This window comes from Ceratotherium simum, chromosome 2 (genome assembly GCF_057802395.1).
Source record: "Ceratotherium simum simum isolate JZ-2026a chromosome 2, ASM5780239v1, whole genome shotgun sequence".
Taxonomy (NCBI): Eukaryota; Metazoa; Chordata; class Mammalia; order Perissodactyla; family Rhinocerotidae; genus Ceratotherium; species Ceratotherium simum.
In genome coordinates, this window is record NC_141901.1 from 7,978,269 (window position 1) to 8,004,587 (window position 26,319).

Below are 26,319 nucleotides of genomic sequence, written 5' to 3' on the forward strand. Positions count from 1 at the left end.
CCAGGTGATTTCATATACACATTAAAATATGAGAAGCACTGTCTTCGAATGTTTACCTTATATTTGGGACAGATTCTTTTTCTGTCCATTTATGCATAAAAAGGCAGATAGTATTTCTCTGCAGAAGTTTTATCTCAGACGTCCAAAATTATCAGTTACTATAAACACAGTGTAACTCTAAGTAATCAAATATTCCTGTTGGCTCTGATGAAAAATAAACACCCTTAGAGTTCGTTAGCAGTATCTTTAATGGGGCTTTTGTAGCAGACTTAGTTAGATTGTGATATGTGTTGCCTACCTTTTCAGGTGCCCCTGCCCAACACCCTTCCCCTCCCTAAGAGAGAGACTATACAACAGAGCTCCAGCCTAACTTCAGTTCCTCCCACTACTTTCAGCCTCACCTTTAAGGTATGTACAACATCCATCTCTAAAGGTCTTTGATTATTGCATGCAAGGGGACATAAATTAACAGTATTCTTTTGGTATTTTTACTAGTTTTGTGTGGTAAGCAGCAATACTAAGCTGAGGAAATGGAGTGATGTCAAATTATACCTTAAAATTTTATTGGCTTCTAATAGCACTTAGCAGTGACTTGATGTCCTCATATTAAAAGTGAGGCCTATTATGCTTGTGAATTTTGTCTTAAAAATACAGGAGAGCATTTATATTCCATGTTTGTACTGAGTTCCTCTTAGAAATCGTAATAATCTTTGGATATATCGCTTGTATACAAAAAAACCAACTAGCTTGATGTTGCATGTTTTTTTATCCTAGGTATTGATAATGGTAAGAATGCTAATTTTCTGTCTTTCCTGTAAGTCACGTTTGAATTGAATGAATGCAGTGTAGTAATTAGAATATTTTTATGAAGAGGTAATTGATTAATACAAGTGATTTTCATTTGATTTTTGTTGGATAATTTTTGATAAGGAGGCAAAAGAGATTTTAGACAACACATGCTTTTTGATGTCAAGAAGTTTAGGCTTGTTTGTTTATCTCCTATTATGTATATAATTTTGAGCTGTGTTACTAATGCTTTTTTATAATTGAGTTATTTGAAAGTATTGTAAATCAGCTGTTCACCTCAAGATTAGTCAATGGTTAAAAAAAGTGCAGACATGGAATTAAGTGAGGATTTTTTTTTTGAGTGCATTTATTTATCTCGTTGGTGCTATTTGTTCAGTTTATAATCTGGGCAAGTATTTAACCTCTGTTATAGCAGGGCTTCCTAGTGCTGCACTGGTTAACAGTGAATCTTTTTGATGGTCTTCAGGAGAGGGAAAAACTAAGTCGTTTTATGATACACCAGTGTTCCTTTCTAGATTCTTTCTGTTTGAGTCTCCAGCCTCCTGACCTCTTGTCGTCTTGCCCTTCCATGTCTTTGTAAGAGGCTTAATAAATAATAAGTTTGAGACTATAAAATTTTATAAGACAACCACTTCTGCTTTGTGTCATCCCCGTCTTTACCCAGTCCTTATTGTTTACTGCCAATTCCCGTTCAGCTTTTGTTGTTGTTTTTCCAGTTGAATGACTGTCTCAGTCTGTTTCGATCTACGTCTTATATGTGGTTTTTACCATTATACTATTCAAGGCAATAGTGTAATTTCACATAAGCAAATATAATATCATCGTTAGTTGTTCTTTAGGCCAGTTGTTATTCTTCAGAAAACCCATTCAACATTGCCTTTTACTTAATGTTGTTAACACTCAAAGAAGAAATAATATAATCTCGAAGTAAAATGAATTTAAATTAAATTGCATTAGCTTAAAACTTTCTCTAGTTTCTTTATTTTTATTTCTTCTCACATCTCTCTTTATTTGGGTAATATGTAAAGTATAGAAGAGTTCTCTTGTATCGATATTCTTAACAGTGTATTTGCCAAGGGGAAAAATGAGTATAGTTAAGTAATTGTACTTTTTAGTTTCCTTGAATTTTCAAAAATAGAGTCTAAATTTTCTTGCTGCATGCCAAATGTATTTGGCCTATATAATGTGCAAGTTAGATTAGCTATAATTTATGTGTTCACAGCACAACAAAACTGGTATAAAAGGCATTGTACTATATAAAATTGCTCTAAACCATAAAATCTCAGCACAAGCAAATTGCATTATGTCTAACTTCCTAAGGTTTTTTTCTTTTACTACCCCGCCCCAAGACTTTTAAAATAAAATACATTTGAAACCAGCAAGGTGATTGTGAGGAAAAGAAAAAAAGACTCAAGTAAACATGAAAGTGTCCTATATTTTGAACTTATAGTGATGACATTAGTCATTGAGACAAGGTTAATACATAGCATGTTTTAACAGGACAGCAGGGAGATACATAATACTTCTCAAATTCTTAAAATTAAAATAAGGGTAAAATTTTTAAAGTTGGTACTTAAGGACCTACAAAATTCCTAACAATGGTATTAAAAAATCTTACCTATAGGGGCCGGCCGAGTGGCGTAGTGGTTAAGTTTGCACACTGCACTTCAGTGGCCTGGGGTTCGCGGGTTCAGATCCCGGGCATGGACCTACACCCTGCTCATCAAGCCATGCTGTAGCAATGTCCCACATACTAAATAGAGAAAGATTGGCACAGATGTCAGCTCAGCAACAATCTTCCTCACCAAAAATAAAATAAAATAAAATAAAATCTTAGTGTAAAAAGTTCCCTCCTATAAGTCATTGCAGCTGAATTTTATAGATTATCTTGGGTTTTCCTCTCAGCCCAGTATTTGGATTAGTAGAACTAAAAACTTCAGAATCTGTGTGATTTATTGCCTTCCTGTTCGAGTAGCCTCAGGATAGTTGAGGATCTACATCTGTGCTCTCCAGTTCAGTATCCACCAGCCACATGTAGTTACTGAGCACTTAAATGTGGCTAATCCAAGTTGAGGTGTGTGCTGTAAGTGTAAAATAAAATAGATGCTGGATCTGAAATGTTAATATTTTTAAAAAAATTAAAACATCTCAATTTTTATGTTGATTATAGGTTTTAATTATATTGTAGATACATTGATTGGGTTGACTGTGTTATCAAAATTAGTGTTACCTCTATTTTTGTTTTTTAAAATGCAGCTACTAGAAAATTTAAAATTATAAATGTGGCTTGCATTTGTATGTCTGTTGAATAGCACTGCTCTAGACAGATTTGGAATAAGACCTGTTTTTACCTTTTAAGAAACTAGGAGACTACAGCCAAAACCAGTAGCCGCAAGTATAAATGGCGACAGTCAGTACCTGAAATGCTTGGTGAGGTCTTGATCTGAAACAAGAAGTATTTCTACTGCACCCAAGCCTAAAACCTATCTGGTTACATTGCCTTTTAAAACACTGTGAGCACAAAATAACCAACCAAAGGTACCTGTCATCTGCCATTTGAGAACTGTTGGCTTAAAAAGGAAGAACAGAGGGAGTGGGTATTTATGGAGGGCCTTTAGTGCCTTTCCTACTAGAGTCAGAGCCTTAAGTCAGTCCTAAAGGAACATGATATTTCCGTTTCTTTAATCACTGGTAGGGGTAGGGACTCATGTTTAGATGATAACAGGAGCTGCGACTATATTTCACTGACCTGTTTGCCAAAGCCATCAACAAGCTCTGTAGAGACATGATTAATGCCTCCCAATTTGAGTAAAGGAGCAAAAATAAAGAGGAAAGTGAAAGGTTTAAAAGCCTTGCGGTCTTGATCTTTTGTTTTTTTTGGTTTTTGAAAGATTACATTTGGAATTTAAATATATATATGTACACATATATGTATATTGTACATATGTATATATTAGTTCTGTGTCAGCATAGTGGTTTTTTTTGTTTGTTTTTTGTTTTTTTGTGTTTTTTTTGCTTTAAAAAAATGTCCATTTTATTGCAGATGGAGTCCGCACGTAAGGCATGGGAGAATTCGCCAAATGTAAGGGAAAAGGGATCCCCAGTAACTTCCACAGCACCTCCAATTGCAAGTGGAGTCAGCAGTAGCGCCAGTGGGCCAAGCACTGCTAATTATAATTCATTCTCAAGTGCATCAATGCCTCAGATTCCTGTTGCTTCAGTCACTCCCACAACATCACTATCAGGTAGAAGTTTTTTGTACCTTTCCTTAAATTATTTAAAATTTCTTATGATCTTTTTCTGTTTACTGTCCCCCAGAAAAAAGACGTAAGATTGCACATGAGATAATTATTGACTGTTTTTTAAACTTCTTGCCACTCTTGCCCCCTCTCCTCTTTGCTCTCTCCCAGTTTTAGTTGGTTTGGCAAATATTTTCTGATGGCTTACTAAAACGCTTTGCTGGACCTTCTCTCCCCCCCCCCCCCCGCCCCCCCGATAGTAATAAGTAATTGGTGAAAAACTCTTTATCTTGTTCCTCTAAATTTTTCTATAAAATTCACCTTTTGATCCTTATTTTTTAACTCTTATACAGCTAATTAAACTAACGGAGAAATAACACAGAATCGTGAAGCTTTTAAATTTTTTTCAATCTGTATCTAATTTGAAGGAGCTATTGGCCTAAATCTATTTGGTTGACATATATTTTCTGGTGAAGAATTTAGGGGTAGAGAATTTCTAGTGTCTGATATGTGAGTAGATGACATCCACTGGTTTTTGTTTTTGTTCTGTTTATTTGTGTTTAAGGAGAGTCCCTCAGCACCCCAAATTAGAAAGTGTTTTTCTTCCTTAAATTTTTCACCAATGTGTAATCCTTTCATTGCACTGTATCTCGTTTTGGAGGCTTTACAATTCTTCTTAAGTGATCAGAGAGGATATTTCTAAAATGCTTGACTCAAGGAAAGTATACCCTTTACCATATGTATAACCATGTTTCTTCTATTGAAAACAAATTTTATGGGCCGGCCCTGTGGCTTAGCGGTTAAGTGCGTGCTCTCTGATGCTGGCGGCCCGGGTTCGGATCCCGGGCGCACACCGACGCACTGCTTCTCCGGCCACGCTGAGGCCGCGTCCCACATACAGCAACTAGAAGGATGTGTAGCTATGACATACAAGTATCTACTGGGGCTTTGGGGCGAAAATAAATAAATAAATCTTTAAAAAAAAAAAAAAAAGAAAGAAAACAAATTTTATTTCAGGCTTTCCCAATATTCTCTAATGTTTCCAAAGCAGTAGGAAGCTCCTTTCCAATAGATATAAAATATATCCAGCACATAATTTACTTTCTTTGGTTCTCATTTAGTGATTACAGTACTATTTTTCAATATTCTGACATTCTGTGTTGGGTTTAAGTACCAAAAGAACTGGTCTTTGGGTTGTACTACAGTTATTTTCATATTATCTGGAATCAGATGTATTAAGACAAGCTCAGAGAGTCAAATCAGAGAATTTTTCCAACTATAATTCTTACTTCTTTAAAACCCTCTCAAGCATTCCCCACCACCCATTGCAAGGCATCTTCATTGTGCTGACTAGCTTGGGCCCCAGTCTACTTGGGTGGGTAGGGGGTGGGGCCAGAAGGGAACCAAGAGGAGAGTATGCTAGGAAGATTAGGAAATAAAGAGACTGGGAAGTTTATAGGACTCTTTTGGAGCAATTATGATCTCTTAAGGCCAATTTACATTAATAATTATTCTTAAGGTACAGCACTTTATCCTTCTATGTTCTTGTGTCTATGCCTGGCCTTTAGTAGATGTTCAAATATTTGTTAATAAATGAATGAAGCTGTTGATTATCCTTTTCTTTGTGATGATTAAAAACTAAATATTAGTTTGAGGCTAAACTATGATAACCTTATAGGCTCTCAGCCTCCTTATTTTGTTTTATTTTTTAATTTCCTCCTTGTTTTAATTTTCTATTGTTTGTATTTCTCCAAATTTTATAGTCTTGTTTGTATTTGGTTATGTGTTCTTTCCTTTTATAAGCCACCTCATAGCCACTTTTGGCCTGAGGTGCAGTATATAAGTACATGGTAGACATAAACATTATTTTCCATTTTCTGGTTGGTGCTTGAACTATTTTACTGTGAACAACGGCAACACTTTAAAATATCCTGCACTTTCCCCTTATTTTATCCCTCTCCCATATATAGGAGCTGGTACATATACTACCTCTTCCTTGAGTACAAAATCTACAACCACATCAGACCCTCCTAATATTTGTAAAGTGAAACCCCAACAATTACAGACAAGCAGCCTGCCTTCTGCAAGTCATTTTTCACAGTTAAGCTGTATGCCTTCCCTTATTGCCCAGCAACAACAGAGTCCGCAAGTCTATGTGTCTCAGTCTGCAGCAGGTAAGATTTTTAGGGTTAAATATAGGGAATCTAGAAAATGAAGACTTGTTTAAATGCTTATTTTTTCTCTTCTTACTCTTTCAAGTTTAAGTATTTTTGATCTGCTTTACAAATTTGTTTCCTCATAGAATTGAATACTATCTCTCCTTGATAAGCATTGTAGGGCTCTCAGCAGTTGTTTCTTACACATTACATATATATTAGACAAAGTAGTGTCTAATAATTTGCAAAGTAACTTATGCATTTGATGTTATTCTAATCAAACTGGAAAAGTTTGTTATCTGAATCTTGACAAATTGATAGTAAAGTTCATGGGGAAGAATAAACCTAAGAATAGCAAAGAAGAAAAAAATTATATATTGGGGGTCGGGTAACTTGTCCTACTAAACATCACAATGTTGATCTGAGTTAAATAGTAAATAAACATGTGAAAAATATTCAAACTCACTAATGATTTAAATTTAAAATAAAAGAGCAATGAGGCTATTTTTTGCCTTTCCATGTGGGGACTATTACAAAGATTGATAATACCCAGCATCTTTAATACCTAGTATCTGTAGGGATCATGGGTATTATTAATAGGCTTTTGAAGTACATTGCTGGTGAGCATGTAAATTGGCATAATTCTTTTAGAAAAGTAACTCAAAATATTTTATGTGTACAAATTCACTGTAGTAACAATTTCATAGTTAGGAATCGTATCATACAGATAAACTTATTAATCAGAGATATATGTATGAGGGTGTTCATTTACTGCAGTATTGTTTATAATTGTAACAAATTAAAAACGATATGGGAAGTTCTCTAAAACAGATTATATGAAAACAGCAAATCACAAAATAATATGTGTAATACATAGAAATCTTTTAGAAATCTATATCAAATTCTTTCAATTATTAAATGTCAAATCTTTTGAAATACTTTGCAAAATTCTAGTAGGTAGATTTAAAATTGAAGTGGATTTGCTGGTAAACGAGTAGGTTCATTTTCAATTTTAGTAGATTATGTAAAATTTTACTAGTTTATACCCCATTGGCAGTATATGAGAGTATCTGTTTTTTCATACCTTCACAAGTACTAGAGTTTCGCATTTTAGTTTGCATATACTTGTCTGCTAGAAGTTTAGCATCCTTTTGCATTTGCATCTTTTCACATTTCTAGTTTTTCCTTGGCTGTATTAATTTTCAGAGGGCTCACTTAATTTGAAATCTCCTACAAAACTTGGCTTTTAGTTACTGTTTGGAAAATTCTGAAATTTAGACACTTATTACCGCTTGTTTTTCCTGGTGATCTGTAGCTCAAATTCCGGCTTTCTATATGGACACAAGTCATTTATTCAATACCCAACATGCACGATTGGCTCCACCATCCTTGGCTCAGCAACAAGGCTTCCAACCAGGTCTTTCTCAGGTAAATATCGCAGACTTCTTCCATCCTGTATTTGTTTCTTGGCAGTTTTATGTTGTAATACTTACGTTGGGCTACAAATAAATAGGCTCTTTGAAGTTATAATCTTATATTAACAATGTTGGACAACTCATGATTACCTTGATAGGTATTAGCAAAATTTTAAAACTTTCCCAAATTTGCCACAGCTTAATGGTTAACAATGTAGAATAGGTAATGGGTTGAAAGGAAAATTTAGATGTTTACATTTGGTTTTGTTTTAAAAGGGATCCTAACATGGCATTAATCTTTCATTCTTTTCATATCTCAAAATTTTTATTTTCTCAAGTGTTGTGATTTGTGTATATGGTGCTCATATGTTGTTTTTTCATTTCGTTGCAGCCAACTTCAGTTCAGCAGATTCCAATCCCTATTTATGCACCACTGCAGGGACAGCATCAAGCCCAGCTGAGTCTGGGTGCTGGACCTGCTGTTTCCCAGGGCCAGGAATTATTCAGTTCTTCACTTCAACCATACAGGTACATGCTATACAATGATATGTGATGTTGGAAACAATGTAATTGCTGAGCCTTCTTGCCATATCCGTACTGCTCCTTCCTTCCCCTCAAAAGCTAGGATGACCCTGTTATAAACTACATTAAATAATAAAGCATGTTGATTATATGTCGTGAACCTCAGCCTCTAGTAATTTCAGTCAGATTTTATTGAACAAAGTCAAGCCTCAAAGCCTCTTGAAGAAGAGGGTAACAACAATTTAGAAATCATAGAAAGTAGCTGCTAAAGGACCTAAAAGTTTAAGTGCCGTCTATGTCACTGCTAACAACTATAAATCCAAGCCTGCTCTGTGTAAGAGCTGAGGTGTGGCAGCTAACGACAGTATGTAAGGGGGTGGAGGCCAGGGCAGAAAGTAATAAAAGAGAGAGGAATAGTAGAGTGTCAGACAAAGAATAGAAGTAGTGGTGATAGTGATGACAAGTATGCTGTGTAGTGTAGAAGAAACCGCTCTTTTGAAAGATTTGCTGTAAATTAATTTTGCAATTAGGGAGGTAATGAAAACTGATATTTATTGACCTTTCCTTATATATGATAGCCATTCAGCCCTTTACATACGTTAACGTATTTAATTTAGTCTTCACAAAACCATTTAAGGTAGATTAAGTCATCCCCATTTGTCATATGAGGAGGTTGGTACTTGAAGAGGTTGGGGTTTTTACCTAATGTTACACTACAAATAAGTGTGTCTCATCTCCAACTTAATGAGAGTGGAAGGGTGAGGGTAAGAACCAAATGATAGCAGTGATCATGGTTGTCATCAATACTCATGGTAATGGCCCTCAACCATCAAAAAGAAAAATAAATTACTTTCAGGACATTTAGTTTAAGAAGGTTGTAAAGTTATGCATTTGCTGTTAGAAATTTGTTTTTTGGAGTGATTCAGATAGAATATCCATGCTTTATAGATTAAACTTGGCATCACTTGATACAGCTCCTTTTAGATTACATAAATTATATTACTAAAGAAGCTAGGTACGGCTAATTAAACTTTCTCAAAAATGCAGAATTATTAGTACACTGAATACATGTGGCTCTCACTTTTGTTTTTTGATTAAAGAGTCTTCAATAGAATTTAGTACACCTGTATAATTAGTTATATATTATATTTTATTTTCTGGTATTACTCTGTCATTTAGTTTGGTTATTATAAGAAATTCCCTCCTAGTACAAGTGAAACTATTTGCCCCCCAACTAGAACTTAGAGGCAGTCTGTTTCATATTATTAAATTTGGGATTATCTTGGAATTTGTGGTAACAATAAAACTTTAAAATTTCTAATCCAGAAATAGCAAACAGCTTTAATGTCACAAAACAGTCTCCTTTAAATTGGTATTGGCTGCTTGAAACATTGTTGACAAGTTTGCAGGTACTTCCCAGCTCCATGAAAAAAAAGTTCAGTGAATGTTAATGTCTTCCATAGCCATGGGAGATGGAGAGCAAGGCAATGACATTCTTTATTTGTAATTCCCATTTTAGCAATTGCCTTGGAAGCTGTACTTTTTAAGACCAAACCTGTTCAACAGAAATATAATGTAAGCTATATATGTAATTGTGGCTAATGGCTACTCTATTGAAAGGCACAGGTTTAGACATTGAAAGCAGTTTGTATCCCTGCCACATCATTCTGCTACTCCTTGCCTCTCAACCTAATCAGTGTAGTGTTTATTAGTAGGGAATCTCTGAATTAATTTCTGGCAGCACAAGGTAGTTTATAACAGTATGCTTATGTTTTCTCATTTTATATCTGAAACATAAATTATAAGTAGACGTTGTGAAGATTACTTATGACCCCAGCAAATGCTCTTGCTTTATGGCTTTTGTTCCTGCTACGTATGTCAGTTTTTTAAAAAGCATATTATTTATTGATAATATTAGCTTTAATTCGCTACTTTGATTTAGTTACTTACTCTTTATCTTAACATTTTTAAAAGTATAAGATTGGAGGCCTCCATCCCAGAGATAGTAGTACAGTCTGATTAGGTTCCAATGTTGTAATTAAAAAAGAAAAGAAAAGAAAAAACCTTTCAAATATGCAACACAGTATTATTAACTATTGTCACCATGCTGTACATTTCATCCCCATGACTAATTTATTGTATAACTAAAAGTTTGTGCCCTTTGACCATAATACTGTGTTGGATATTTGAAAGTCGCTAAAAGTAGGTCTTAAAAGTTATGATCACAAGAAAAAAAAATTTTTATAACTACACATGGTGATGGATGTTAACTAGATTTATTGTGATGATCATTTTGCAATATGTACAAATACCGAACCATTATGTCATGCAACCAATTAATGTTATACGTCCAATATAAACGAACAAACAACTTGGTGAGTAATCCTGATGTGAACTACTCTGCTTCATTCCATAGAGGTCTTGAAGCCTCTAATAAGACATATGTATAAAGGGGAAGTGATGAAATACAAATAATAATAAGTCAGAGCTATTGGTGCTATAAATGTGAATAGAATGTTAATACTGAAGAGAAAAACAGCAGATTTGGTGCTGAACTTGATAGTGAACATGTGAAAAGAGAATTATTCTCATTGTTCAAGAAGAGCAAATCTTACCAGTTTCTCAGGAAGAGCAAGCATTTTTCCAGAACTTTTACATGTGGAGCTTTGTTGTACCCAGGGCTCTAAATCTTGAAACAAGTGCCTTAGAGTCTGTATTCTCTGCTTCTTTTCTTAATTGTGCTAATTAGAGTACTTGGTCATTTGGGATACTCATTCTTATGGTTTCCAGATTCCAGAGAGAATTAACTGCTAACACAAGCCTTTTCTCTTTAATACTTACATAGATCTCAGCCAGCCTTTATGCAAAGCAGCCTCTCCCAGCCGTCTGTGGTCCTGTCTGGTACTGCCATCCACAACTTTCCAGCTGTGCAACACCAGGAACTTGCCAAGGCACAGTCGGGTCTTGCCTTTCAACAAACTTCAAATACTCAGCCTATTCCTATATTATATGAACATCAGCTGGGTCAGGCATCAGGACTAGGAGGTTCCCAGCTGATTGATACACATCTTCTCCAGGTAAGGCTGGGATAATATGTACTGTCATTGTATTCCTATACAGCAGATTATTTAAGGAAACGGATTTTAAAGAAAAAAAATGTTAAAAGACAATGAAAAAACAAAGATCTTCCTTTTTATCTAATACTAAAATTCTTGGAGATTGCTTTGAAGCCATAACCTTGATATCTGAATTGGAAATTATTTCAGTCTTATTGCTGTTTTCTTACAAAATTTTTTCTAGGCTAGAGCGAATCTTACCCAGGCTTCAAATCTTTATTCTGGACAAGTACAACAGCCTGGTCAGACAAATTTTTATAACACTGCCCAGTCACCAAGTGCTCTCCAGCAGGTAAACTATGGCATGGTAAATTTCCTCAATTTTCTTCATTATTATTATTATTATTACTGCTTTTGTTGTTTGGGAATTTAGATAGGACCAAGATTGGAGATGGTGCAGTGATTTTCAGACTTTTCTCTGAGGTGTCCTAGGGAGTCCGTGGGTTCCACTCATAGTGGAATGTGCTTCAGTCCCACAACGCCCTTCTCCCCACCACTTCAATCAGTTCTGCTTTTTACCTCTTTTTTTTTTTAAATGGGTTTCCATGTAATCATTTATTTATTTTAACAAAGGGTTCCATGAATATAAAAGGTTGAAAACCGCTGTCCAGGATGTACAGTTATGTGTAAGTGTGGTAGGAGCTTTACCTGTTGGTACTAGAGGTGAAGGAAGGCTCTAAAGACCATCACAGTATTAATATAATACATAGGACTGTGTGCAAAGTATGACAGAGTACAAAGGACAAACACGTTTCTTAAATGTATGAATTAATAATTTACAGTGAAAATGTATGTTTTTTGAAACTATCTCCGCTAGCAATGTCATTAATCAGCTCTTTAAAAGTTGGTGGAGTTTTGGAGGAGAAAGGCAAGCCATTAGTCATTTTCTCATAAATATATTTGGTGACTATTTTAGAAGGGGTGATAATTCATAAATATATTACCTTATTGATATTCAAATTAAATGTTTGTATGAAAACTGAAAGATTATTTTTCTTCTTGTCATAGCTCATTTTGACCAGACCTGAAAACGGTATAAAAATGTGTATTTGCGAAGTTATGACTACTTTCCTAAATTGTATCCCCATAATTTTATTATATTTTGTGGTTATTTGACATATACTATAGATTAATTCAAAGATAGTCATAATTATTTCAGTTATATAGTTTCTCTCCTACTAATCTGTTGTGTTGTTGCACCTTTAGTAAAAGAATGGAGGTAGTCACTAAGCGAAAGATTTATATATGAAATATATTAATAGATTGATGTATTCTGTTTAAAATCTTACTCAAAAGTATTTGAAGAGTTGTGTATATAGTTACAGGGATATACGTACAACAGGTATAAGCAAATTGCTACAGTTTCTATTTGCTTATTTTCTAGGTTACAGTACCTTTACCAGCATCCCAGCTTTCCTTGCCTAATTTCGGATCTACGGGGCAGCCTTTAATTGCTCTGCCTCAGACTCTTCAGCCCCCATTACAGCATACCACCCCACAAGCACAGGCCCAGAGCCTGAGTCGTCCTGCACAAGTAAGCCAGCCTTTCAGAGGATTAATCCCTGCCGGAACACAGCATAGCATGATTGCAACCACAGGAAAAGTAAGTGAAGAGAAATTTACACAGTTTCTTTGAGAATTTAAAGCCATGTGTTCAGATATATGCATTTATGTAGTCAATAAAAACAAAATGCATCAGTTTTTACCACCCTTCAGGAAATCTCAAACCCCAATGTGCTTATTTTTTATCTACTTACTTTTTTTTTTTTTTTTTTTTGAAGATTTTATTTATTCATTTTTTCCCCCCAAAGCCCCAGTAGATAGTTGTATGTCGCAGGTTCACATCCTTCTAGTTGCTGTACGCGGGACTCGGCCTCGGGTTGGACGGAGATGTGGTGCCTCGGGGCGCACCCGGGATCCGAACCCGGGCTGCCAGCATCAGAGCGCGCGCACTTAACCGCTAAGCCACGGAGCCAGCCCCGATATCTACTTACTTTTAATGTGTTTGGCCCCCTCTGGTTTTTACCTAATAACAAAGAATTCACAAATTTTGTGGAAGAATTGGATTTACACAGTCTCTTAGACTTTTCAGCCACAAATTTGACCTTGATAATTCAGTGGTATTTAAAACCTAATAATAGAGTTTTTGTTCTAAGGGTCCTTGCCCTTTGCTAGATTAAGTCTTCATGTATACAATACTGAACACAGCACTTTAGCTTATGGAATTGCAGAAATGTTAAGTTTATTCTATGCTCTTTCTCAGATGTCTGAAATGGAACTCAAAGCCTTTGGAAGTGGCATTGATATAAAACCAGGCACACCTCCAATCAGCGGTAGAAGCACCACACCAACATCTAGTCCCTTCCGGTAAAATGGGCATTTAAATTTGTTTATAGAATTTCCACACAACTGAGCACTATTTGTTTGTTAGATACTTAATAGGTTACCAATCCTGTAGTAAGCACAAAACATTCTGATAATTTTATCTAAAATATTAAGCTATTAAGTTATTAAGAATGTTTTTGTTATACTGTATTTTAAGAAATTTTTTTTAATACAGGGCCAATCTAGCTAGTATCCTTTCTCACCTCTGCCCCTGCAATGTCTCTTCACTACCATGATGTTTGGTAACTCACCTTGGTAAGTTTTCATCAACTGCCAAGTCTGATGAATCTACCAAGAGCGATGTCTAAAAGTCTAAGTGTCATTTCCGTGGCCTTACAATACTGATCAGAGATGGCTTCTTTCCAAGGGCAACTTCCACAAGTCCGAACAGCCAGTCCAGCAAAATGAACAGCATTGTCTATCAGAAGCAGTTCCAGTCAGCCCCTGCCACTGTGAGAATGACACAACCATTTCCTACACAGTTTGCACCTCAGGTGGGCAGATATAAGTGAGATATAAGTATTATTTACTTGCACATGATTGCTAATCTGGCTAATCCTCTAATTTTATAATCTTGCCATATTATAACCAGTTTAGAAGCACAGTTTTTAATGAGAAACAGTTTCTTATTTAACAGTAAATTTATGACTTTAAATATATTCTCTGTAATTTTAGCTAGACACAGGTAGTAACTGTATAGTTCTAAAGCAGACAATAGAAATAGTCAAAAGGTTCCCCACACAGCTCTGACAAGTTATTTCAGTCCTGTTCCTTTTATCTTTTTGAAGAAGTTGACTTTTCAGAGAAGGGTCCCAGTGCTTAAAGGTTTAAAGTTGTTTTCTTGTTTTGTTTTGTTTTTTTTAAGATAACTATGTGTAGTTGAGGTAAAATATTCAAAAGATATGCTAATATATGTGTAAAAATGTTGGCTTCTCTTCCGTTTGCTGATCATATAGAAGGACTAACTAAAATTGATAAGAACCCTCACAAACTAGAATTGGTTCCTGAGAAAACACGTATTTGTTGAATTAGTATTATTTTTATTCAGATTATGTTTGGTATAGCTGTGTGCCTTTTCTGCAATTATATCTTTTTTAAAAAATATCCTAATTAATAGTCTTTCTATCTCCCCTTCAGAATTTGTAGCTGAAATGCTAGAACCAACGGAAGTGCCATAGCATGCTTTGCCTAATTTTCCTGTTAGATTCTCCAAGCATGGCCCGTTTGTTTTTGGTCCCTGTAAAATGGCACAGATCTGTTCGCGTCCTTTCACTGGCAGAATGGGCACAGATTTACTCTGAGATAAGCCAACCTGGTCTAGTTGGCAAATTTTTTTTTTTAACAGTTCAATGTTGTATGTTTTGTTTTTTCACTCAGATTCTCTCTCAGCCTAACCTGGTCCCTCCATTGGTAAGAGCCCCACATACTAACACCTTCCCAGCGCCTGTTCAGAGGCCACCAATGGCACTGGCCAGTCAGATGCCTCCTCCGCTGACCACAGGCCTCATGAGCCATGCTCGTTTGCCACATGTAGCCAGGGGTCCTTGTGGATCACTATCTGGAGTCAGAGGTAATCAGGCCCAGGCTGCGTTGAAGGCTGAACAAGACATGAAGGTTAGTACAGTGTTAACAGCCAACAGAGCAAGAATCTGTCTCTGAACCATGTCTTAAGATGCCTCTGGACCCATAACCGTATATCCAGGCATTCATTGTCTTGGCAGACTTAACCAAGCTAACTACTTTTATTCATTACTTTTTTTTTTTTTTTTTTTTTTTTTATTTTTTTTTTCCCCCTTATTCCCCCTACTTTTTTCCTCTTTTTTCTTTTTTTCTTTTTTATTTTTTTTCTTTTTGCATCTATAGTCAGCAAACAAGTTAACATTTTAAACTCTGTGGCCAAATGAATTGTTTATGAAGTAAATATTTGAGGGAGATCTGAGTTTAGCTGCTACATTTTTTGAAAGAGCAAAATAATATGGGTTATTATAGACTTCCCCATTTTCTTTCTTTTTTTTTCTTTTTTTTTTTCCCCCTCCCTGAGCTTAAAATATAGATCATGGTTATGTGAAAACTCTGGAATGGGTAAGACATGTTACCTGTCTTGATTTTTCTTCCCTCGTAAGTCATCCAAGTACAGTTTTCTTCTCAAACTGTTTTCATACCCTTTTTTGCCTGCCACCTGAGGTGACTGTATTCCCCAATAGAATGTGTATTTGTAGATGAAGAACTCAAAAAAGCACTTTGGGATCCTTCATGATAAAAGGCACTGATAAATGTGAGGTTTGCTGATGCAGAAGAGTGCCTTTAGGAGTCTGTGTGGGGACAGTTTTTATAGCATAAACCTTACCTGTCTGCCTGTACAGCCAGCTGAATCAGTTTTTTTCTGTATTTACTTAGTCTTGACTTTAGAGGTCTTAGTAATTTTGCTTATTTTGTCACTGTGTATCTCAGATCAGACTAGAACAAAGAAAAGCTTAATGCTTTCAAACAGGGAAATGTCCACAGTAATGCTTTACTCTGAATTAGAAACATGTTTATGATAATCCTATTAGAGAATTTGGTTGACTGACTAAAGTTTCTTTCTGGGTTGATATCCCTTGTTTCTGAGCCTGAGTAATCAAATTTAAAGACTGCCCTGTAGTGAAACTCGTTAAATATTATCTACTTTTATTAAGGCTTTGTGCCTAGGATTTCCATCTGTTTATAACTGTTAAAAATACTAGTATGTATAGAGATCTTCGGAAACTACTAGACCTTGGTTTCCAGTTTTTCTCCTGGCTCCTTGGCAGTTGATTTTCATACATTCCCGTGTTAGAAATGACATTAGAGCCTACTAATGGGGTGGGGGAGGGGACAAATTTCTTGAAAATTGCTTCAGCTCTTTGGATAGTACAGGTTATCTGTAGAACATGAAGGGGTTTTGTTATATGCAAGAGGTATAGAAACTTAAGTTTTAATTGTGTATGTTACAGTGGTATAATTTACAGATTGACGTAAGTATATTCTTTGGGTCACGTAGTCGATAAAACTAGGAAATTATTTTACCAGCTCAGAATGTGGTAGGAGCTATCAGAACTTAGTGATCAAGTGAAGTTGTAGTTACTAATTTCTGATGCTCTTCCCCTGCAGAAGAGAGCTGTGGGAAGAGGACTCAGCCACAAGACATTTGGTCCTAGGTGTTGGTAATGCCACAATATAAGTGCTTCCTTTTCATTTTATTATAGACCACATATTGATAACTAGAAGTTTTAAGTGTTACATATATGTTTTCAAATTCGCAAGCAGGTTCCCTAAATAAAATTTGATATCAATAAGCTTTGTTCCAGAAAAGATACAAACCAACAGCAATTTCTGTTTTATTGTTTTATAAGAGGGCAAACTTTGAAAAGTTGGTGGGAGGTGGTCCTGTTCTTTTCAAATGTTTAAAAAAAAAATCACATGGAATGTTTTCAAAGATAGGAAGAAATCTGTCCATTAAAAGCTGAAAGATCAATGAGGTACGTTTGGTTTGGGCCAAACCAGCGTGGGGAGAACTGCTTTGTGATTGGTGACAGAGTGTGACCTGAGATGGATTGACAGGCGGTGGTAACGCTGCAGCATTCTCAGTTGTTGTTTCTCATTTTTTAAGGCAAAGCAGAGAGCAGAGGTTCTTCAGTCCACGCAACGGTTCTTCTCTGAACAGCAACAGAGCAAACAGATAGGAGGCAAAGCCCAGAAAGTGGACAGTGATTCCAGTAAACCTGAAACACTGACTGACGCTCCTGGTGTCTGTCAGGAAAAAGGAGAAGAAAAGTCACCCCCTGCACCCGCCATAGCCACCAAACCTGTCAGAACTGGACCAATCAAACCTCAGGCGATCAAAACTGAAGAAACAAAATCTTAAAGGCTGGGTTTATTGCAGGGGCTTGGGGGAGGGGAGAGGGGAAAGAGGGAGCATGAAGTCAAATAATGCCAGCAGGTAAAACGGTCGGTGACATTATCCTGTCCAGAGCTTGGAGGTGCGCAAGGGGCATAGGAGCAATTTATACCGACACACAGCTGCTGCACCAGTAAAGTGAGGCTTTGCCAGCTTGCACCTACTATATAACAGGCATTTTGTTGATGGCCATGCATCTTCAGTCAGAGTTTATATAGAAATGTGTGCACACATTCCTTGAGTGCATATAATTTAGAGCTAAAATCCTTATGGTTAGGTGAAATACCAGAAATATGAGGAAAATAACACTGCAGAGGAATAGCTCAGCCTGAACAATGTGGTGATCCCAGCTAATCCAATAGATGTGGTTTCTTTGCTCCGTTATGTTATTTGGATATAGTTATAGCATTTGTAGGCTTGGTGGTGAAGAACTGAAGATAACTGGTGCTGGATAGAGGAGCCTTATTTTTTATTATGGCAGCTTGCTATTTTTGTAACATGATGATTGAGTTGAACACAATCAAAGTACCATAACTGATCTCCCCTTCTTCCTGGATGAGTGAGCGGATGATGAAATATTGATATCAGAATCCTTGAATGTATCCAAGTGGGCAAGCGCTTCTCTTTGAAATGATGCTGTGTTTTGGTTGTGGCCCGAAGCTTTGAAGTGCTACTTGGCATCTCCTTTCTTCCTGGAGCTCTTACCATTCAAACCCGACAGATTGATAAAGTTAAGTTGAGTCTTGCTTGCCTCCACTCGGTCATCTTTGTATGAATCCAATGGCTTTTGGGTTTTTTTTAAACGGTTTTTATGTGATATTCATGAAGAGCAGTGAGTACTTAGAACTGTGCCACTAATGAAAGGAAATCCTATCTAAGAAGGTGCATTTCTTTACCAGAGCTGTGTCATACCATTCTTTGGGCCCTCTGCTGGAAAAGTAGAATCAAGTCTCAAATAATGCCTTTTTAATTGTATCCTTTAGTATTATAGATGTAGGACAGTACTGTATCATACCTCTGTGAATGTAAAATATCTTGTACCTGCTTCATGATACGTAGTAGTGACTGTGCTTTATCAGAGCTGTTTTTAATGATGTTATTCTAGAATGTTTTCTTTCCAGATGATGATTCAGAAGCTAATTAAAAAAATGGTGCCAGGTACCACAACAGTAACAGAACTTTGCTGTTTTCTGGGGTTTTGTTTTTTACCTTTTTTTTTTTTTTTTTCTTCTTTTTTTTTAATGGAGTGTGCTGGATGTCCTATAATTTTGTTCAGATGACTGCAGAACCTGGAAAAGCTGTTGCTGCTATTGATGCATAACATACTGCTATTGATCTTTTTATATAAATAAATATATATATATATACATATATATATAATTTGAATTTTTGGAAACTTTAGCTGTGCTGTCAACTTTGGAAAAAGTATCCCAGTTGTACCGTGTTGGGTTGGCATTGTACAGAAATTAACAGCCATATTGGTCTAGAAACATTAAACATAATTTTTTCCATTTGTACAGGGGTAACGCACTGTATTAAATATGTAAGGTCTTATCTACATGGGTTTGATTACAGAAACTAATAAAGTATTCTCTAAATAATGAATCTTGGAGCTTCTCATCTCTTGCTAAAATCTGAAGAAGGTCTGTCATGTGTCAAAAATAGTGAACAAGAGTACAGTATGCCCTAGAAAAAGATTATCATCCAAAGACTTGATTTCTGACTTTCAAGAACTATAAAGCTTATTTAGTCAAAGTAAATGTTGTCATGGAGGATAAGTCATGGCCCCTGTTCTTATGGTAGCCATACTCATGTTGAAAACAGTCTTATCGAGGAGGAAGAGTGAAGTCTTTCTTGATGGTGCAAAGTGGTGAATGTAGAAAATAGGTTCACCATTCTTCTGGGCAGAAATTGAAGGACCCAAAATAGATCTCTACTTACATTTGTATTTTTCATGTTTTGCTAGCACATACATAGCCACCATCATCTACACAAGCAGACTGTAAGGGATTTGTTATTTACTCAATTTGTGAGGTGAAGTACTGAGGGATTTTAGTTGCCTAAAATCTCATATGCAGAACACATGGCTTCCAGACCCATCTTTAGGAAAGCTAGTGAGTCCATAACTAATGACCTATGTGCCTTCTTTACTCATAGATACTGTGATTCTTAAACATGTGAAATACTCAAGTACTAATAAGCCCTACCGTGATGTCCAGGCTTTTCAGTCTAAGGGTTTTCTCAAAATATGCTCTAAATTGGTATGATGGGTAAAGTTGGGAAAACAAACCTGTACCAAAGAGGTATAGTCACCACTTGACATATTTGCCTTCTTACTAAGTCACTTCCATTGCCACTGGTTTTCATATTCTAGTCCTTAAGTTCAGTCCTTCTATATATAGCTTGCATTATCTTCACTGGCAAGCCACTGGCTATGTCCTGCTTGGTTGTATTAACTTGAAACACCCCTAATACCTTAGGCCCTTGTCTAGCTAGGATCTACAATGAAAAAAAATGGCAACAAAAGCATATCCAATGAATGTTAAGATATTTGTATAAATGCTACTCCACAGTTTGGTCATATAAATCTTGTCTCTGGCTTCTCAGACATGACAAGGTCACCCGAAAGGTGTTGTAAGTAGTTGACAATAGGTTTGGTCACAAACTTCTGAACATTCTCTGCTCCTTGAACTGTTACCACTGGTAAGGGGGAGGAGGGCATGTTTTTCTCATTAGTTAATAATAAATTGTGCTTTTTGATAGAAGAATGACTGGAGAGTAGGGTTGGGGAATGAAAAGAGGGTATAGTTTGAAAAGGCATTTTGTTTATTTTCACAATACGAATTACAGAAAGTAAAGCTCCCACATACTCTTGGCTGGAGGCAAGATATAGAAGGTAGAATCAGAATGTATCATAGATTTTAAAAAGTTGAGAGTAGACTGTCAGAACTTAAATATATTAGGTGGGTCTTTTCTAACAGGTCACCAGCAATTTTTCATGCTGCCATTGCGGCATATTTCATAGCTTCTTAGCATTTTTAGTGTTTTCACATTGCATTTTCAATCTCTTTTCTATCCGTAGTCTGCAGTTAACCACAGTTGACCTATTTGTGAAAGGCATCTTCATTTGGTTATATTTTAGGTGCTTTAAGAAATTTCAGTTATAAAATTTCTGCTTATGAAGTGAAATAGAAAAAGCACAGGATGATGATGTCTTAATGTTACACTGGCCATCTTAGCATTTGGACGTTGCTTCTTTTATGTTTCCAAAGAGAAATGTTTCTGTGGCTCTTTTCCTTGTGCTGGTCTTCATTCACACGCTCAGGTGTAGGGCTGAGTCTGCTGTTGGCACTCCAAGCAGTGGCTGTGTATGGTTTTCCTCAAATACCCAGAAGACAATGGCAGTAGGTTTCAAGCCAAGAGTGCTACTGATTTTTAGCCTTTCTTGGGGTATGATGGGTAGAAGCTCATTTCTTAGGTAGGGTGAAAATGACATGGTGCCACTTGGATTCCTAAGTAGAAGCTCTCAGATCTTTCTTTCTGGACTGGTGGCTGGTCAGAGTGCAAAATCAAAAATTATAGATACGTTTATTGCTTGATTTTAGGTGTACATTTATTTTTCATCCAAATTGTTGATGGAGCCTGTGCCATTTCTTTCAGATGTTTGCTAAACTAGAGTCTTTTACATGTGGTGAGTATAGAATTCCTTTGAATTTTTACAGATACTTTGCCAGTTTTCCGCACACCTAACTTAACAAGAATTTTTTAAAGTGAAAATTGGTAGAAATCAAATAATATAGACTTAACAGCCTACTAGCTATGGACATGAGTCAATGTCTGTTATCTCAGAGCAAGTGGTTAAATAAAGTTTGGGTAAGACTCGCTGATTTACTCCATATTCCAATACAAGAATTATTTTTGAAAACACACATTTCACTTGCCAGGGGACTAGTGTACCATAGGAAAAGGAAATTTGATTGGAACTGGAGAGGTTAAGCAAGAGATGGGGCTCTAGTATAATGAGGCAAGGGGTCAAGGATCAACAGTGTGTCAGGCCCTGGAAATAGGGAGGACAGTTTCTTCCCTCAGCAGTCTAGTGGGGGTGCTAGAGACGGGCTTGAAGTCTTGCAGGATCCAGTCACTGATAGCTGACCTTTCTCTTTGCCCTTCCCTATGTCTACTCTACTTGCCTTTCTAAACATAATGATTAAAATCTTCTAAAGGTATTTAGGCAGTACTGATCTGGCCTTGTTTCTCACCCTTTCTTGACAACTAGCTAATAAGTAGTAGAATTGTATGTAAATTTTGGTCTTACTGGTTTGTGAGCAAAAGAAGCAGAAGTCAACAGTTTCCTTGTATGAGATGAAAAGGGAGCCCGAAAATGCATTAATGTTCAGCCGAGAATCGGAGCGAGGAAATTTCATTAAGCAGGCCGTGGTTCCAGATGAATTAGTCTCAGGTTCAAGGACAGTGTAGAGGGACAGAAAGAGGATGGACAGATGTATTCTGGCCCTCTGGAGTTAGATTTGCCAAGAGGGGAAGTGTTCCATTTCAGTTAACTTCACACTATTCTGTGTGGAACGATACCTGGTTTACTGAGTTAGGGCTGTGGTTTTCCAACTGAAAGTACGCATACTGGTCAACTGAAGCAGTTTTACTTTAAAGTTTTGTTTGACTAAGGGATTCAATGGCCACAAAATATAAATAAATGAATAGGTTAATCCAGGGAGGAGCTGCCTCTCCATCTCTTTAGTATAAATTGAAGAGAAGATTGCACCAAGAGTAAAGCCACACCCCCTCGAGAAGCTGATAGTGACACCCATGGGGGGATTGAATGGGTCCTGGATTTCTACAACCTGAGAATAGAAATGGATATTATCACGTTTCCTCTTAAACGGCTCAGTTACCAGAATTTTATATTCAGCTTAAAGCCTCACAGGAAAAAACAGAATTACTCATAAATATTACCCACCTATTTTTTTTTCTCAGCAGCGCAGAGTCAGGGAATAGTTCAGGCACTTGAATTTTATTTTTTTTAATTTATTTTTCCCCCCAAAGACCCAGTAGATAGTTGTATGTCATAGTTGCACATCCCTCTAGTTGCTGTATTTGGGGCGCGGCCTCAGCTTGGCCGGAGAGGTGGTGCGTCGGTGCGCGCCCGGGATCCGAACCTGGGTCGCCAGCAGTGGAGCGCGTGCACCCAACCACTAAGCCACGGGGCCGGCCCATGCACTTGAATTTTTTACCTTCCTCCTGAAGGTACGTGGTCAGCAAGCACAGAATGGCCGAGTAGGCATCCCGGGAACACAAGGCAGTCCCATTCTTACCCATAGGGAAAAGTACATGGGCACTCGTGTTTATTCCAGAAGTGTTTGTGCAGCACCTAACATGATAGGCAGCATCCTTGCTAGGTCCTGAATGTTTAAAGCCAAAGAAAGGCATGGTTCCATCTCCAAGGAGTTCACAGGCTAGTCAGAGTGTGCCAAGACAGAAGAGTGGTTCTTCCCTGGTAGATGAGTTGCTGAAGGGGACAGGAACTGGCCACTAGTACCAGACCATGCACAGACTCCTTAAGTTCCCATCACATCCCTGGTACAAAGGCTTCTCCCAAGTCTATTTTGACCGGAGTTCTCAGGGGAAAAGTAATAACGCAAAGGGTAATGTTCTCTGGCCATGCATGTCCAAAACTAGCTTCTTCCCAAGTCTTGCCATTTCTGCATAAAAATAGCAAACACTTATAAACTGCCTGTGTGCCAGGCGCTGTTCTAATTAATATGTATCAGCTGACTCCTCCCAACACCCTTGTAACGTAGGTAATATTTTTATTCTCATCCACACGTGGGGAGGATGAGGCATAGATGACTCGCCCAAGGATGCACAGTAAGTGGAGGAGCCGGGTCGTGAGGCAGGCAGTCTGACTGGCAAGCACAAGCTCTTAGCTAGCGAGCTTCACTGCTGTGAAAGCTGCACCTGAAGTTACTAAGAAAAATCACAACTCTAAAATGGAAATTAGTCTTCACAGGGTTTAGATGATTAAATGAAATAAAGTAAAAAAGTATATAGATAGGTTGCAATAAAATGATTACTTAATTGCCCTATTAAATCTACATAGCTTAACCTAAACTAGTGTCTGGGCACTTCAGCAAGTCCAAGAGAGGGTTTTAAGGTGGGAGAAGTAACGTGTTTGTATACTGATGGGAAAGCTCCAATAGAGAGGGAAAATTGGTTGTTCAAGAGGGGAGGGTTGCTGGAGCAAAGACCTTGAGCAGATGAGAGAGGATGGCATGTGGTGCCCCAGTGGAAGGGGTGGCCTGTGAAATCAGTGCCAATAGTTCAGCTACAGCCATGGGAGAGGAGGCAAAGAATATGGCACAAAAGCTGGAAGGAAGGTGGGTAGATGTGGAGGGTTGTGGGTACTTTTAGACGTTCTTATGATTGCTTCAGTTTTCCTCATCTGAGAATGAGAATTAGGAAGAAACATTAGAGCTTTCAGGAGAGATGAGAAAGTTTCTAGGCCTGGGATAAGCACCCACCTGAAGTTTGCAGTGGTGAATTTAAAGTGAGACTAGTCGTCAAGTTGTATGTTTTTCTCTAGATGTATCTAGCTGCATGGGTACAAGTGTCGAGAGGTAGGGGGTGAATGTAACTCGGGCTAGCACTCAGCCAAGCAAGAGCGGGTCAAAGGAGCTGAGGGTTTATTTGAGGGACTCATAATCCCATGTTAGTCAGTGCTAATTAACCTATTATCTCAGCTGTGCATATATGTCTGTAAAAAGTATACCAGGCTTATAAGTTTTGCAGAGATTGAGAATAACTGAATCACATTCAAGGTAGAGTGCTAGAGCCATAAACTTGTGTTGTTACAGCCATGGCAAGATGAGATAGTCCCTGGAGGGGCCTTTCACTTTCCAGTTCAAGTCTTCCTGTGAGGCCCAGCAGGGTCACTCACCCTGTTGCTCCAAGAGGATCCCTGTCCCTCTTTTGCCATGCATATCCTCACAACAGTCCCTTATCACTTGGTCTATGTTCCACGCAACTAAGAAAGCCATAGATGTTTCAGTGCCTCTATTTTAGAATTAATAGTAATATTGGTAGTTGTATATTTTTCTGTTGTTTCTGGAGAATACATATTCTTGTTTTATTTTACTCAATTATGTATCTTGCGAGTGGAAAAACATAGTTGTTAAATTTATGGACTTTGGTGCCAGACAGACCACGTTTTGAATCCCAGCTTTATCACGTGTTATCTCAAAAGTAACAGCTTCCTTCTATTGTGGTTTCATTACAGTCGATATAAAGAAATACAGGCTCTTAGCACCAAACTGCTTTATTCCCAGGGCTGCTTCTTACCTATCTGAAATGTAAACTTCATATTTGGATGTCAGGATTCAGAAACATGTTCTAGATAAGTCTGAAACGTCATAAAGGATGGCTAGTGTAGGAGGCAGTGACTTTCCCTGGGTTGTGTTGTTGTTAATGACTTCAGATGTGTCTGAACGAGAACAAACTTCCCAAGAGCTCCTATCTAAAGCTCAGACTTTGTTCTCCAAAGCAATTGGGCCAAACAGCAACCAACAAACACAAAACAAAGCGTTTTAAGAAATCAGTACAGTCACTGCATCCCTTCTGAAATTTACACCCAATAATTGCTTCTGACATATTCAAACACAAAGCAGAAATTTATTTATATTTTGGAAACCCTTCACAACTGAGAGATTTTGGTAATCATATGGGTAAAGGAAACAGATGGGAACACAATGCTATTGCAGATTCTGATCCAATTTAGGTAATTGTTGGGCTCCCAGTACCAACTCCACACTCTGCCAAGCCCTGGCATAAGAGGGAGGGAAAAAATAGAGCATTTGCTTTCAAGAAATATATACACAGTAAAATAATTTTAAAAAATGTATATACAGCCATGCGCTGCATAACAACGTTTCAGCCAACAACGGACCACATATATGACGGTGGTCCTGTAAGATTAGTAACATATAGCCTAGGTGTGTAGTAGGCTATACCATCTACCTTTGTGTAAGTACACCCTGTGATGTTCACACAACGACGAAATCGCCTAACCATGTATTTCTCAGAATGTATCTCCTTGGTTAAGCGATATGTGGCTGTAATTGGGTCTATGAGAAAAAGCACTACTGGGCTGAATGCATATATTGAAACATGCATTTAAACATTTAAAGATGAAAAGGTAAAATTAGAGACTTTTGCAAATATTTTCTCCATCCTCACAACTGCCCTAGTAGAAAGAGAGTATTACTCCTCCTTTACAGGTAAGAAAACCAAGGCTCATAGAGGTTAAATCACTTGCACAAGTGCACTCAACTCAGAGTCGTGCAATCAATCAACTCTTCATTTCAAAGCCAAAGCACCTGCCGCCTCAGCGGAAGGGCCATGAATCATCAAGCAGGGGTGGGATCAGGGGTTATGATGGCACTGGGAGGAGGAGTGTATGTGAATTAGCTTCTTAAAATGTAGTCAACAGATAATAAGTCAAGATGTCAGTTTACCAGCATCTAAGTTAGTGTTCCTCATCGCCCATGTGGCAGATCGCTCTTCCCCTGCTCTGCACTCGAGACCCATCTTCTCTCCGCAACACCTTTGGGGATTTCTCAAGGTCACTTCTTCAGGGAAAAAGTACGTCAGCTGCTACCTTCTAAGGGCACAAATCAATCTCATTAACTCAAGTTCTGAGAGAGATTGACACAGGAGGATAAAAGACTAAAGGTGAGGCAGGTGGTGGTGGTGGTG

The 26,319-nt window shown here is 37.4% G+C and overlaps 1 protein-coding gene across 11 annotated transcripts in view; it reads left to right on the plus strand.

Moving 5' to 3' along the window:
- The window catches only part of PRRC2C (proline rich coiled-coil 2C), a 93,749-nt gene extending 74,570 nt beyond the window's left edge, over positions 1-19,179 (plus strand). For 3 of the 11 annotated variants that reach the window (XM_087437891.1, XM_014783421.2, XM_014783419.2), the window contains exons 24-35: positions 307-408; positions 3,851-4,052; positions 6,017-6,220; positions 7,518-7,630; positions 8,009-8,145; positions 10,985-11,216; positions 11,440-11,562; positions 12,640-12,858; positions 13,519-13,622; positions 14,008-14,134; positions 15,018-15,254; positions 17,269-19,179. In XM_087437891.1, coding sequence (XP_087294017.1) covers positions 307-408; positions 3,851-4,052; positions 6,017-6,220; positions 7,518-7,630; positions 8,009-8,145; positions 10,985-11,216; positions 11,440-11,562; positions 12,640-12,858; positions 13,519-13,622; positions 14,008-14,134; positions 15,018-15,254; positions 17,269-17,523 — 2,055 coding nt within the window. In that variant the 3' untranslated portion in view covers positions 17,524-19,179. Of the gene's footprint in view, positions 1-306; positions 409-3,850; positions 4,053-6,016; positions 6,221-7,517; positions 7,631-8,008; positions 8,146-10,984; positions 11,217-11,439; positions 11,563-12,639; positions 12,859-13,518; positions 13,623-14,007; positions 14,135-15,017; positions 15,255-16,769; positions 16,823-17,268 lie in introns of all 11 variants that reach the window. The other 8 variants (XM_014783420.2, XM_014783422.2, XM_014783428.2 and 5 more) reach the window with 6 other exon arrangements.
- The last annotated feature ends 7,140 nt before the right edge of the window (positions 19,180-26,319 follow it).